General features: G+C 44.8%; 1 protein-coding gene and 1 gene segment (V, D, J or C); both read right to left on the reverse strand.

Moving 5' to 3' along the window:
• Positions 1-1,542: 1,542 nt before the first annotated feature.
• LOC122469634 lies at positions 1,543-2,317 on the reverse strand. The segment is given in 2 exon segments: positions 1,543-2,104; positions 2,204-2,317. Coding segments are annotated over 2 exon segments (591 nt in total).
• A 3,563-nt stretch (positions 2,318-5,880) lies between these two features.
• On the reverse strand, positions 5,881-7,867 carry LOC122468140 (immunoglobulin delta heavy chain-like). The gene is given in 3 exon segments (XM_043554565.1): positions 5,881-6,369; positions 6,371-6,423; positions 7,765-7,867. Coding segments are annotated over 3 exon segments (645 nt in total).
• Between the last annotated feature and the right edge of the window lie 7,560 nt (positions 7,868-15,427).

Genomic DNA, 15,427 nt, shown 5'->3' on the forward strand with positions numbered 1-15,427 from the left:
GTCTTTGGAGGAAGGGGTGCAGTGGTGGTCTGGTTGCCAGGCACTCTTTCCTAGTAAGCAAGCACTTGATGGGGGCTGGAGTAGGTGGAGCTTGGTGTTAGTGGCTCAGCTTCCACTGGGGATGCTGTGCTGCTGAGTGAAACCTGTCCATCCTGATTGGTGGGAGGAAATATTGGCATCAGCTCCCTCTCTAGTCCCAGGAGTTGGAGTTCCCAGCCTCCCCTGTTCCGGAAGCCATCACACAGAGAGAACACTTGTGGGTCCCAGGCTTCCGTCAGAATTGCTTTCACCCTGTCTGCGTCCAAGCCATTGGCCCATCTGGTGGCACAGGGCTCTTATGTTTTATCTCAGGAGCTCTAGCTGGGTTTGAAAACTCCAAATTGTATGAACATACAGGGACACCACTGATCCTCTGGGAGAGGGTCTTGATGTGCTGTGCCTGGAGCTGGTTTACCCCGGATGGGCAGTTGCATGAACACTAGGGGCTTGGAGTACATGGTGAAGAACAACCAGAAGGCAGTGTCCAGCTAGCTGCTCTCAGAAGAGGCTCCTGTGCTAATGATCAGGGAATTTTAATGGTGCCTGTTAGCTCTCCTGTCCTATGAGAGGCAATACTCCTTCTCCCAAATGCACTCCACGAAGGGAATTGTCTCTGCCCATGCGACCCAGGGGATACTCAGACCACAGTTCCCCTTATGGGCCTCTGCCCTCCTCCACAGGAGCACTGCTGTGCCCACCAGGCTCCACCCCAATGATGGGATCGACTTTTAAATCTTCAGTCTTTGAGCTCCACGTTTACAGGAGGTTGACTTGTCATGATTAACTTCATAGGTTATCTTGACTGCGTCATGGGTGCCCAGATTCACCACGGTTTCTGTGGACGTCTGTGATGTGTTCCAGAAGAGATTGGCATTTCCATCCATGGTTTCTTTCTGCCTGGGCACCACCCATTCCATTAAGTTTGTGAATAGAATCTGATGCAGATGGGGGACGAATTCCCTCATTTTTACTTCCCATGTGCTTGTTTGAACTGGAATATTGGTCTCCTCTGGCCCTTTTTCTGAGAGTTACATCATCATCTCTCCACGTTCTGAGACTAGACACTAGTTCAGAATCAGACAAAAGTTACATCACTGGTTTTCCTGGGTCTTTAGCTTGTGACAGTAGATGATGGGACTTCTCAACATATTTAGTTATGGAAACCAATGACATTTGGGTTGTGTTCCTCAGGGGAGTCTTGACTAATACATGGAGATTGTTTGTCTCTCTTTTAGAGTAATTGAATAAAGCTGTAGCTCATTTAAAGTCCTGAGTAGCAAAGGGCTATGAAGAAAGTGTCAGGTTGGTTGACTGGGACAAGGGCTGGATGAGGATGAGGAGGAGCTGTGGGATCCTGAGGTCCTGGCTGCACAGGGAGTGCATCTGGGAATCCTGTAAATGTGCAGCTGTTGTGCCTCAGGAAATCTGTAATTCACTCATGTTGAGGGACTGGAGTAAGCAAGTGCAAACAACTGTGTCTTTGTGCACATTAGTCTAGTTTCCCTATGACAACCCAGTTGCTAATTCAGAAAGTTAATAGGTAAACACAGAATCATATAACCAGGGAGGCTCCCTGGGGAAACTGCTGTGTGGAGAGGAAGCCCCAGACCCTGACAGGAAACCTGCCTGTAACCTCCATCTGCACCTGCGCCTGGGAACACAAAGGATAATTGTGCATAGTGTGCGCCCCCTGGTGGTGCTGGTCCCCTCCTGCAGGGAGGTTTGTGTCTGGGTTCGCAGTGACGTCCCCTCACTGTGTCTTTCGCACAGTAATATGTGGCCGTGTCCTCGGTCTTCAGGCTGTTCATCTGCAGATACAGCGTGTTCTTGGCGTTGTCTCTGGAGATGGTGAATCGGCCCTTCACGGAGTCTGCGTAGTATGTGCTACCTCCATTATAACTAATTGCTGAGACCCACTGCAGCCCCTTCCCTGGAGCCTGGCGGACCCAGCTCATTCCATAGCTACTGAAGGTGAATCCAGAGGCCACACAGGTGAGTCTCAGGGACCCCCCAGGCTTCACCAGGTCTCCCCCAGACTCCACCAGCTGCACGTCACACTGGACACCTGCAGACACAAGACATGTTGGTCAGGAAACTGTCACACATCCACTGTTTCACTCATATCCATTCACAGACTCAGTGTCCCTCGTTCATCATGAATTACCTTTTAAAAGAGCAACCAGGAACACCCAGCCCAGCACAATCTCCATGGTGAGGTGTGTGTGTTCTGTGCTGATCACAGAATGGGAACACCTGGGACTCCTGGGGCTGGGGCTCGTCTCCCAGCTGCACGGTCGGGCTGGGTTGGTTTTATCGGCACAGAGAAGGCTTCATTTGCATGTCCTCTGACATATATATCAAGCTTCAGACTTAGATTTGATTCTGTAAAAGTGAATGACAGGGTAGGGACGCACTTCAATATTAGTTTGTGTGGATGGCAGTGTGACAATTAGAAGAATTCTTTTTTTTTTCAGTTTTGGATTTTTACCTTTATTAATGGAGGCTTTGGCATAATCTTTAAGAAATATTTACCTCAACAGCATGATTGCACATTATTTTCTCTTACAATATTTTAATTTTTTAATTTTAAATTAGTATTTATTTTTAGTTTTAAAAATTAACATCCAAATTCGTTAGCATATAGTGCAACAATGATTTTAGGAGTAGATTCCTTAGTGCCCCTTACCAGTTTAGCCCATCCCCCTTCCACAACCCCTCCAGTAGCCCTCTGTTTGTTCTCCATATCTATGAGTCTCTTATGCTCTGTCCCCTCCATGTTTTCATGTTATTTTTGTTTGCCTTCCCTTATGTTCATCTGTTTTGTCTCTTAAAGTCCTCATATGAGTGAAGTCATATGAGTTTTGTTTTCTCTGACTGACTCATTTCACTTAGCATAATACCCTGTAGTTCCATCCACATAGTTGCAAATGGCAAGATTTCACTCTTTTTGATTGCCGAGTAATACTCCATTGTATATATTTACCACTTCTTTATCCATTCATCCATCGATGGACATTTGGCTCTTTCCATACTTTGGCTATTTTTTCATGTGTCGGTTGGCCATCTGGATGTCTTCTTTGGAGAAGTGTCTATTCATGTCTTTTGCCCATTTCATCACTGGATTGTGTTTTGGGTGTTGAGTTTGATAAATTCTTATAGATTTTGGATACTAACTCTTTATCTGAGATGTCATTTGCAAATATCTTCTCCCATTCTGTCAGTTGAATTTTAGTTTTGCTGATTGTTGCCTTCACTATGCAGAAACTTTTGATTTTGATGAGGTCCCAGGAGTTCATTTTTGCTTTTTTTTCCCTTGCCTCCTGGGACGTGTTGAGTAGGAAGTTGGTGTGGCCAAGACCAAAGAATTTTTTGCCTGCTTTCTGCTCGAGGATTTTGATGGCCTCCTGACTTAAATTGAGGTCTTTCATCCATTTTGAGTTTATTTTTGTGTATGGTGTAAGAAAGTGGTCCAGGTTCATTCTTCTGCATGTCGCTGTCCAGTTTTCCCAGCACCACTTGCTTAAGACACTGTCTTTATTCCATTGGATAGTCTTCCCTGCTTTGTCAAAGATTAGTTGGCCATACATTTGTGGGTCCATTGCTGAATTTTGTATTCTGTTCCATTGATCTGAGTGTCTGTTCTTGTTTTTTTTTTTTTAATTTTTTTGGCATTTATTTATTAGTTTTCAGAGACAGAGACAGAGCATTAGTGGGGGAGAGTCAGAGAGAGAGGAAGACACAGAATTCCAAGCAGGCTTCAGGCTCTGAGCTGTCAGCACACAGCGTGATGTGGGACTCTAACTCACGAACTGCCAGATCGTGACCTGAATCAAAGTCGGATGCTTAACAGACTGATCCACTCAGATGCCCCTGAGTGTCTGTTCTTGTGCCAGTACCATACTGTCTTGATGATTACAGCTTTGAAGTATGCCTTGAAGTCTGGGATTGTGATGCCTCCTGCTTTGGATTTCTTTTTCAAGATTTCTTTGGCTATTCGGTGGCTTTTCTGGTTCCATACAAATTTTGGGATTATTTTTTCTAGCTCTGTGAAGAATGCTGGTGTCACTTTGATCGGGATTGAATATGTAGATTGCTTTTGGTACTATTGGCATTTTAACAATATTTGTTCTTCCTATTCAGGACTATGGAATCTTTTTCCATATTTTGTCTTCTTCATTTCTTTTATAAGATTTCTATAGATTTCAGTGTAAATATTTTTCACCTCTTTGGTTAGATTTATTCCTGGGTGTTTTATGGTTTTTGGTGCTACTGTAAATGGGATAGATTCCTTGATTTCTCTTTCTGTTGCTTCATTGTTGGTGTAGGAATGCAACTGATTTCTCTGCGTTGATTTTATATCCTGCCACTTGGCTGAATTCATGAATCAATTCTAGCAGTTTTTTGGTGGGGTCTTCTGGGTTTTCCATATAGAGTATCATGTCATCTGTGAAGAGTGAAAGTTTGACCGCCTCCTGGCCGATTTGGATGCCTTTTATTTCTTTGTGTTGTCTGATTGCAGTGGCGAAGACTTCCAATACTATGTTGAATAACAGTGGCGAGAGTGGACATCCCTGTCTTGTTCCTGACCTTAGGGAGAAAGCTCTCAGTTTTTCCCCATTGAAGATGATATTAGCATTGGGTCGTTCATAGATGGCTTTTATGATCTCGAGGTATGGTCCTTCTATCCCTACTTTCTTGAGGGTTTTTATCAAGAAAGGATGTTGTATTTTGTCAAATGCTTTCTCTGCATCTATGGAGAGGATCATCTGGTTCCTGTCCTTTCTTTTACTGATGCGATGAATCACGTTAATTGTTTTACAGATATTGAGCCAGCCCTGCATCCCAGGTATAAATCCCACTTGGTCATGGTGAATAATTTTTTTTTAAACGTTTATTTATTTTTGAGACAGAGAGAGACAGAGCATGAACAGGGGAGGGGCAGAGAGAGAGGGAGAACCAGAATCTGAAACAGCTCCGGGCTCTGAGCAGTCAGCACAGAGCCCGACGCGGGGCTCGAACTCACAGACTGTGAGATCATGACCTGAGCCGAAGTCGGACGCTTAACCGACCAAGCCACACAGGCGCCCCGTGGTGAATAATTTTTTAATGTGTTATTGTTTCTGACTGCGTCATGGATGTCCAGATTCACGACTGTTTCTGTGTATGTCTGTGATGAGTTTCCAGAAGAGATTGGCATTTCCATCCATGGTTTCTTTATGCCTGGGCATCACCCATTCCATCATAGTTCTGAGTAGAATCCGATGCAGAGGGAGGAAGAATTCCCTCATTTTTACTTCCCATGTGCTTGTTTGAACTGGAACATTGGTGTCCTCCTGCCCTTGTTCTTAGAGTTACATCATAGGCTCTGCAGGTTCTGAGACTAGACACTAGTTCAGAATCAGGCGAGAATTATACCACTGGTTTTCCTGGCTCCCCAACTTGTGACAGTAGATCATGGGACTTCTCAACATATTTTGTCATGGAAACCAGTGTGCTTTGGGTTTTGTTGCTTGAGGGAATCCTGACCAATACATGCAGATGATTTATCTCTTGTTTAGAGGAATTGAATAAAGCTGTAGCTCATTTAAAGTCCTGAATGCAAAGTGCCATGAAGGAAGTGTCACGTTGTTTGATTGGGACAAGGGCTGGGTGAAGATAATGGGGAGCTGTGGGAGCTTGTGGTCCTGGCTGCACAGGGAGTGCATCTGGGACTCATGTAAATGTTCAGCTATTGTGCCTCAGGAAATCTGCAATTCACTCATACTGAGTGACAGGAGTAAGCAATGCAAACAACTGTGTCTTTGTGCATGTTAGGGTAATTTTCCTATGACAACACAGTTGCTAATTCAGAGAGTTAATAGATAAACACAGAATCCTGTGACCAGAGAGGCTCCCTGGAGAAACTGCTGTGTGGACAGGAAGCCCCGGACCCTGAGAGGAAACCTGCCTGTAACCTCCATCTGCACCTGCTCCTGGCAACACAAAGCAGAATTGTGCATAGTGTGCGCCCCCTGGCGGTGCTGATCCCCTCCTGCAGGGAGGTTTGTGTCTGGGCTCCCAGCGAGGTCCCCTCACCCTGTCTCTTGCACAGTAATATGTGGCCTTGTCCTCGGCCCGCAGGTTGTTCATCTGCAGATACAGCGTGTTCTTGGCGTTGTCTCTGGAGATGGTGAATCGGCCCTTCATGGAGTCTGCGTAGTATGTGCTACCTCCACTACTAATTTCTGAGACCCACTGCAGCCCCTTTCCTGGAGCCTGGCAAACCCAGCTCATTCCATAGCTACTGAAGGTGAATCCAGAGGCTACACAGGTGAGTCTCAGGGACCCCCCCAGGCTGCACCAGGTCTCCCCCAGACTCCACCAGCTGCACGTCCCACTGGACACCTGCAGACATAAGACATCTTGGTCAGGAAACTGTCACACATCTACTGGTCTCACTCATATCCACTCACATACTCGGCGTCTCTCGTTCACCATGAATTACGTTTTAAAAGAGCAACCAGGAACACCCAGCCAAACACAAACTCCATGGTGAGGTGTCTGTTCTGTCCTGATCAGAGAATGGGAACACCTGGGACTCCCGGGGTTGGGGCTCCTCTCCCTGCTGCAGGGTCTGGGATGGGCTGGTTGTATCACCATAGAGAGCACCCCATTTGCATGTGCTCTGACATATATATGAAGCTCCAGTCTTAGATTTGATTCTTTAAAAGTGAACAACAGGGTTAGGGACGCACTTGTAGTTTAGTTTGTGTAAATGGTGCTGTGACAATTTGAATGATTGTATTCAGTAAGTACAAGTGTATTTGCAGTCCTGTGTGCATTTTTACAGGTCTTTCATCCACATCGATCATTTTCACTCTACAAGTATTTTGCATACTTTTTGAAGTTTAACCCAAAATACTTTATTCTGTGCCATTTTCACTTGTATAATTTTGTTATTTTTTTTGCATGTATTTTCATGCTGGTGTGTAGAATCACAGGTGGTTTATTTTTATTTATTTTCTTTGTTCATTTTGCATCCTGCTCTTTTCCTCATTTCAAAAAACTGGTTCTAATATTTTTTGTGGTATCTCTAGGGTTTTGTTATGTTTGAGATCAATGTCACCTGCAAACAAGTAATTTTCCTTCCTCCTTACTGATTTAAATGTCTTTTATTTTTTTTATTCCCTATTTTTTTCTGGTTACGTCTTGCAGTTGTAGGAGAAGAAAGCTTTTCCCTTCTTTTCTTCTGGGATTTAGCCAGTGTAAGGATTCAATTGACATAAGACATATCTACAGGAGAGAATCAATTTCATTTTGTAAGTGCATGGCCTTCCTAATGATATGACACCGAGAGAAAGGACAAAGCAGGTGGCACTTGTGATTTTCAGACAACAAAACATTGGATTTGGCAAGAGTTAAGTTTGGAGTATTATGTTAGTCACCAAGTAAGTAGGTTTGTTTGCATAGCCTTCTTGTCCCTGTGTTTCTTATTCTGGTGCTAACGATGGTTCTTCCCTCTTGGTACACGGGAGGGAGATTTATATCCTTTGTCAAGGGACAATGGAGAGTCTGAGTGTACTTGGACTATTTCTCAAGTGACTTTCATCCAAATAAGCAGTGTGACAAGATGACATAGTTTGAGGTGGCATATGTATTCTTCACATTACCATGGGGAATGCTTATGTTAGGGGTGACCATCATTGCCTGGCTCCTGATTTGACAGGAAAGCCTTCAGCATTTTACCGTTCAATATGCTGTCAGGTGTGGGCTTTTCATAGTGGCCATGATCAATGGAGGTAGTTTCCTTCAGTTCCTTTTTAATTGGGTTCTTTTTAATGATGAACATGTGTTGAATTTTGTCTAATGTTTTTTTGAATCAATTAATAATGGCTTTGATTCAATCATTCCCTCGGGTAATGGAGGACATCACATTTATGCATCTGTGTATGTTGAAGGATCCTTGCATCATCCCTGGAGTGAATCACCCGGGATTATGTTGTATGATCCTCTCAGTGTTCTGTTGAATTCAGTATGCTCAGATTTTGTGAAGGAATTTTGCATGTATGTTCATTTGAGATAGTGACCTGTATTTTCCCTTCTTCTGGTGTCCCTCTTTGGTTTGGTGTGAGAGCAATGCTGTCCTCACAAAATGCATTTGGGAGTGCTGTTTTTTATAAGTGTTTTGTAACAGTTTCGAGAAATATTGGCATTAATTCCTCTTTAAATACTTAGTAGAAGTTTTAATAAAGCCATGAACTCCTATGCAGATTTCTTGGAGGGTGAGGTTTTAGATAGAGAAATCTTACTAATTTTTCTTTTGTTCATTTTGTATTTTTCCATGAAACAGTCTTGGTGGACTACATTATGGCATAAAATGTGTAATTTCTTCTTGGTGATCTAATTGTTGGCCTATAAATACCTAAGTTTTTCTTTAATGATCCTTTTCATGTCTTTAGTTCAGTTATGTCTCCTCTTTCAATTCTGATTGCATTTGTTTGAGTCTTCCCTATTTCCCCAGGCTACCTATTTGTTTCAAATTTAGTTACTTTTCCAAATACAAATTTTTATGTAATTGATTTGTTTTCTGTATTTGTGATAGTCTCTATTTTCTGTCTGCTTTATCTTTTTATGTTATTTTTATGTTTATCTTTTTATGTCAATAAAAATGCCAATGAGTTTTTTAAGGAATCTGAAAAAGATACTAATTCATATGAAAGCACACAACACATGGAAGCAACAAAACAATCATGACGTCGAAAGAACCTGGAGACATCACACTTCTCTCTTTATAAAGATATTGCAGAGGTACATTAACCACAACAGTGTGCTGCTGGCATCAAATGAGACATTTAGGCCAGTGGAGCTCATTGCGGAGCCCAGAAGTAGAAGTTTGCAGATGCAGTCAGTGAATCCTCCACGAGATTTCCAACAATGCACAGTGGGCGTAGGATAGTGTCTCTTAAACATGGTGTTGACTAGGGGCACCTGTGTGGCTCGTTAAGTTAAGCATCCCACTTCCACTCAGGTCATGATCTCATGGTTGGTGGGTTCCAGCCTCACATCAGGCTCCTGCTGACAGCTCAGGGCCTGGATTCTGTTTCTGCCTCTATCTCTGTGCCTCCCTACTCATGATCTGTGTCTCTCCCTCAAAAACAAAGTAAAAATTAAAAAATAGTACTGATATATACATGCAAAATAATAACATTTGGCCATAATCTTGCTTCATACATATACGTCGACACAAAAAAAATCTCAAAATGGATGAAGGATTAAGAAGAACACTTGAACCTAAATGCCTTCAAAGAAAACATGAAAGATAAACGTGATGACATTCACTTGAGAATGATTGATTTGATATAAAAGCAAAGTCACAGAGAACAAAGCAGGCAAGGGGGACTACACCATACTAGAAAAGGGGCAAGCAAATATTTGCAGAGCTGGAAGGCAGTCTATGGGAGGGTAGACATTACAATAAAAAATATTGAAAAGGAGTTAATATCCAAAATGCAGGAGGGACAATAAGGTGTTCTCATTTCCCTGCCATCAGACCACACCTCAAGCTTCCCCCTTTCCCTAATGGAGACCCACCTCCATTCAAAGTGCTCCTCAGAGGATGAGTCTTAAAGATGTGCCCACTAGTGTCTGGGCCTCACATGCACAAGAGGATGGATTGCCCCCAGTGCAGAGCCTGTGCTCAGGGGGCCTGAGAAAGGAACTGCCCCCACCCATCAGTATCCAGATGCCCTGTCTTGCTGCAGAGGGAGGACCTGACCCTGTGATAGACTCTGTTACCGCAGGATGTTCTTGCTTTACCTCCTCACCGTGTAACACCCCGATCTTGTGAGTAAAGAAAGAATAGAATTTGATTCAGAAGGCAAAGCTACTGATTTGTACAATGTAGGAACCATAAAGTCTTTTGTCATCTATTACACCCCACCCCCCGCCCATCTTTTGTCCCTAACTGGGCTTTTGCTCATGCCTCAATTCCTGGTGATGAAGATGCATTACTGGAATGAACATCTCGACTTTCTTGTCAATGCCATTGCACTCTGATTCACAAGTTCTCTTTTCATGTATGCTTGGGGGAGGCAACTAAGTTGGGCTCAATATTACTCCAAGTTCTTGAAGCCAACTTACATTCTGTGCCTTCACCCAAGGCTGCACTCTTGTTTCGTATGTCCGTGACTTGTCACTCTATTACCAAAGGACTCAGGGAGCCCTTGCAGACTCCCCCACCCTCTTAAAGCACCAGCCAGACAGGGCCATACACCCTCCTGTCTTCTTAATGTCCACGGTTGCAAACTGCTACTGCCAACGAGGACTATGTCACAGTCCTTCAAAATTCCCCACAAAGTGTCTTGTCATTTTTTCACATCCCTCTCACTGGTACAAAAATGCAGTTGCATAAGCTTCTAAGGAAACCTGGCTACTGCTTCCCAAGGACCCCTAACTTCAATGCTTTGCTCTGTCTCTGTGAGCCCCTCACCCCTACCTGATGCTGCCACAGATTTCTTTTCGTGGCTTTCAGAGTCATTAACCTACTTTAAAGTGTTAATATTAGCTCTGTGCACACCCCGAACTCTCATCTGTCTGAATATCAATAACATGTTTCACCTCTCATTCCATGGAAATGGAGTGGCTACAGGTATCCTGCGACAACCTGTGCCTCTCGGATATGTCCTATAACTTTCTTCCCATGAAAATTAGACCTTGGGCCATCAGGCCCCACTGCATGCTTGCACCCCCACAACTGCTGTCTGGATACATTAGGATCCCCACTCACCTCTGTATTCCTCTCTGACAAGTTTGTAATTTCCAGGCCCACCACCTACCAACAGGACACTGACCAACCCGCCCATCATCTTGTGTCATGTTAACAGTTTAAATTGGGTTATTCCACTCCCCTCCCTAAAAAGGGAGACCTGGGGTACTGGGTGGCTCAGTTGGTGGGCGTCCTACTTCAGCTCAGGTCATGATTTCGCTGGTTGTGAGTTTGAGCCCTGCATCGGGCTCTGTGCTGTCAGCTCAGAGCCTGGAGCCTGCTTCAGATTCTGTGTCCCCCTCTCTCTCCGCTCCTCCCCCACTCACACTCTTTCTCTCAAAAATAAATAAACATTAAAAAAATTTGAAAGGGGAGACCCTACTTCATTCCACACGATTGCCCTCAGCTACAGGAATGGTTTCTGGGATATCTGGTGGTCAACCTGAGTTCTATTTAAAAAAAATTTTTTTTAACATTTATTTCTTATTGAAAGACACAGGGCGTGAGCGGGGGGGGGGGGTTAGAGAGAGGGAGAGACCTAGAATCTGAAGTAGGCTCCAGGCTCTGAGCTGTCAGTACAGAGCCCGATGTGGGGCTTGAACTCACAAACTGCGAGATCATGACCTGAGCTGAGGTCCATAGCTTAACCAACTGAGCCACCCAGGTGCCCCACCCTGACTTGTATTTTGTGACAGCTTCTGTATGTGGGGAAACATAGGAACCACTCAGGCCAGTGTCCCTACTAGAAGTACTCCAGGCGTCCTCTCTGCCTGCTGTAAAATCAGTCTAAGCCACTGGGCTCCCAGGTTTTCCCAAGCTTGCACATCTGCAAAGGGAAAGACCGCCACTGTTCACAGGCATTCCAGACGTACGCTGGAGTCTTCAGGGCTGTTGGCACCCTCTGGAAATCCCACAGGTCCTAACCGCCATGAGTACCAGAGGACAGAGGACATTTTTCCAGCCTGCCTATAATTGCTGCCCTATTATACGCAACTGATCTTTCTGCTAAAATTGCTAACAGTCACTCTCCAGCCCAAACCGTGAGGAGACTGCCACTGTGTCTCCAGCGACTGACAGAGCTCACAAGGCTGTCAAATACACAGCCAAGATCAGAGGCCCCTGTCCTTTCCTTCACTTTAGAAGCCTGCCTTTTTCCCTGACTTGGACTATTGTTTATCATGTAAGTTCCTCACAATGGGAAAAGACAGGTGGACAGATAATGATCAGATGGGGTGTACATTGGGGTTGAGTGGGCCTCCTGAGGCCCCTTTCTTCTCTCCTTTGGTCTTGCACCAACCCCATCAGATGGGATAATTAAGAAACTGAGAGACAGCGAGTTCTTCCCAGGCATCCACTAAACCTCTGACTAAATTATTTCCCAGGGCACTACTTGTAAATCTCTCCAAGTTTTGTATAATATCTATCAGCAGGCCCCAGGGAGTCCCTCTAGCCCCTCCCTGCCCACTGGGGCTCTCCAGATGGATTTGACAAATTGGCTTCCTCTTTGGTTAATGGCCGCATGTTTGGTGGATGGACTGATGCTGTCTGACTGGACATGCCAATGCCACAACTGTGGTAAAGAATGTAATGCCTGAGATGGTTCCTGGATTTGCCATTCCATTATGGATTTAGCCAGACCAAGGAACTCACTTCAGCACATAGACAAACTACGTACTTGCAAAGACTTGGGGGTGATAATTAGAATTTCATACCCCACATCATCCTTAATCATCACAGAAGAGGACTATGAGGATATGTGGATTAGGGGAACAGATATGGAACATGAAAAACTAGACACAAAATTCCTTCAGGAAAAATCCGCCTGGAAACTGGCCTGGAACATCCAGAATCATTGTCCTTGGCCCTTAATGAGATTTGGAATGCTCCAAATAGCAGGCAGGGACTGACCCCCTTTGCAACAGTATTTTAGAAAGGAATCCTTAACCCTTTCTTTACTGATTGAGTGAACTTCATGATAACTTATATGACCAAGTTGATGCCATGTATAGCCATGTCCAAGAACTAACTAACTAACTACACTGCCATCAGAATTAGGGAAAGATTCCTCTGGATTCACGCAAGCTGCACAAAATAGTTCCAGAGCGCCATTGTCAAGACCGTGGATGACCATCCCCATGACGACCATTGGTAAGGATTCCCAGAGCCAATTCCCAGGCTCCGGAAGCACATGTCATCACATAGTAGGTCACGGATCAAAAAACTGCATTTCCACCTAGTTTCATTTTCCGGCTCTTTCCTGTCAGGAAAAAAAAAAAAAAAACTTTTTTTTTTTTTTCATTTTTTTTTTCAACGTTTTTATTTATTTTTGGGACAGAGAGAGGCAGATCATGAACGGGGGAGGGGCAGAGAGAGAGGGAGACACAGAATTGGAAACAGGCTCCAGGCTCTGAGCCATCAGCCCAGAGCCCGACGCGGGGCTCGAACTCACACACCACGAGATCGTGACCTGGCTGAAGTCGGACGCTTAACCGACTGCGCCACCCAGGCGCCCCCAAAAAAACCTTTTTAAAATAGAGCCTACCCTTTCTCCCACTATTAAAAGACTGACTACATTTCCTGCTCTCCCTCTGAACCTCTATGACTGTCTATCTTCAGACTGCATCTGCCCCATTCACCTGTGTAGTTATCTCAGCAGGTCAGACACAGACCCCTACACAGGTTTTCCAAGTCCTGTCTACAGTAAATAATCAGTCTGATTGTCAATTGTTTTGACATCAGGATAGCAAGTAAGCCCCCAAAGTAGTGTTATTTCCTGCCAATGCAAGCAGGTGAATGCACCATGTGGATGGACAAATGGAAGGGTGTGGTATCCACAACCAGCACGACAATGTCACTCTGCCTTTCCTTCCACTGCATTGATTGGGACCACAACTTTGATGGAAGCTTCAGGATGGTCCTTTGCTCAGGTGAAGTATTGGGAGAGAATATTTCCCTTTGTATGAAGACAGTCATGGTTATGGGTTCTCTCTCTCGGTGACATAGCAAGGCAATCTGGTGCCAGATGGTCACTAGGTGCTCCAGCATAACCCCCATGGCACAAACACTTTCCAGTTCCCAAAATGTTTCATTGGCACTCAGACTACCTGTGCATCAACTGGCATAGCTCAGCCACTTCCAGGTAAGGCTGCCTAACAACACAAGTCATATGAGAGTAGACTGAAAATCTGGAGTAGCTCAGTCAGGTGACAAAACCCACCTTATAGCTGCTGAAGGACTGCAGGCCTCCCATGTCTCACAAACTTTCAGGAATGCATGATAATTGACCAGTGACAGTGACCCTCAATTGCCCAGACCAGTGGGAACTCATGACAGGCTCTACATGAGCTGGTCAGGCTAACATCTTGGCACTGTTTGGACTGTTAGGAATTCCCAAGGCAGCAGGGTAGAGATGTACAGGTTGAGAGCAGACTGTGGCTGGGACTCCTTGGTCATCGATGCTGAATGGGACATACTGGCTAGCTCAGTCATGACAGAGTCTCCCCTGTGGCCCTTTAGATACCCTCAACTGCCTAGACAGTCTTGGGAATGTGAGCCATCTTATGGACAGCTGGGCATTTACATTTCAGTAGTCAACTGTAAAGTGCCACCTGTTAGGAGGGGGCTTTAATGCCCATCAAGTGGGCAGACTGAAAGGAGAAATGGTGTGTTTAATGTCCCCCCTCCTTCAGTAAATCTTGAATTATGGGGTGCAATTACTCAGTCCTCTATTGCACACAATATTGATGTACATATACTGTCTTAATTGAGGGTGTAATTTGCAGTCCTACAGATTCCTGATATGTAGCTCCCCCCAGGAAAGCCAGGCACAGGGTTTGTTCCCACTGGCCTTGATGGCATGTGAGGGCATCCACATCATTAACCAGACAATGCAGGGTCAAAGGGGCCACCGTTGCTAAAAGAGATTCAGTAAAGATTCTTCCAATAGTGACATCAAAGGGATGTTGAGACCCTTCTACTATCCCTCTCTTTATACCTAGTAAGCTAAGGAGCACCACACTTATATTTGGAGGGGTTCCTGGGAAGCACTGTACCTTGGCTTCAGGGTCAATGAGAGAAATAAAGTGTTGTCTGTGTCTGTGTCCTACAGGGTAATTACAGAAGTGTAGAGGCAGTTGTCCCAGGAGGAAGGACATACTCCACAAACCTCCGGGTCCCTAGGCAGGGGCCTTGGCATCTCCCCACCCACTGGGATCCCAGCTCCCCACTACCAGGGCTGTCATGTCCAGAGAAGTGATGGCACCCACCTGAAGGGTAGGAACAGCATTCTCTTGAAGATCCCAAAGAGTCTGATCAAAGTTTCTGACTTGTGTTTGGTCTGTCCTGAGATTAAGTCACTAGGGACCCCTCTTCTCAGAGCTGTGCATAAAGAGAAGTGTGGGAATCATCTCTAGAGCAAGAGATCTGGGTTGAAGTTCCACCCCTTGAATGGGGCACTGCTGGGACCCTCCTGTGGGCTCCTATCTATGGAGGTGGTGATCCCATCAGCATTTGCAGCAAAGAAGTCTTGGGCTTCTTGAAAATTCTCCTTTTCACATCTGACTATGGCATGCATGCTAATGCCTGCTACACTAAAGCTGGTATTTCCATGAATTGTATTGGCACAAGGCTTAAGATCAGAGTGGT

Source organism: Prionailurus bengalensis, chromosome B3, assembly GCF_016509475.1.
Source record: "Prionailurus bengalensis isolate Pbe53 chromosome B3, Fcat_Pben_1.1_paternal_pri, whole genome shotgun sequence".
In the NCBI taxonomy this organism is placed as follows: Eukaryota; Metazoa; Chordata; class Mammalia; order Carnivora; family Felidae; genus Prionailurus; species Prionailurus bengalensis.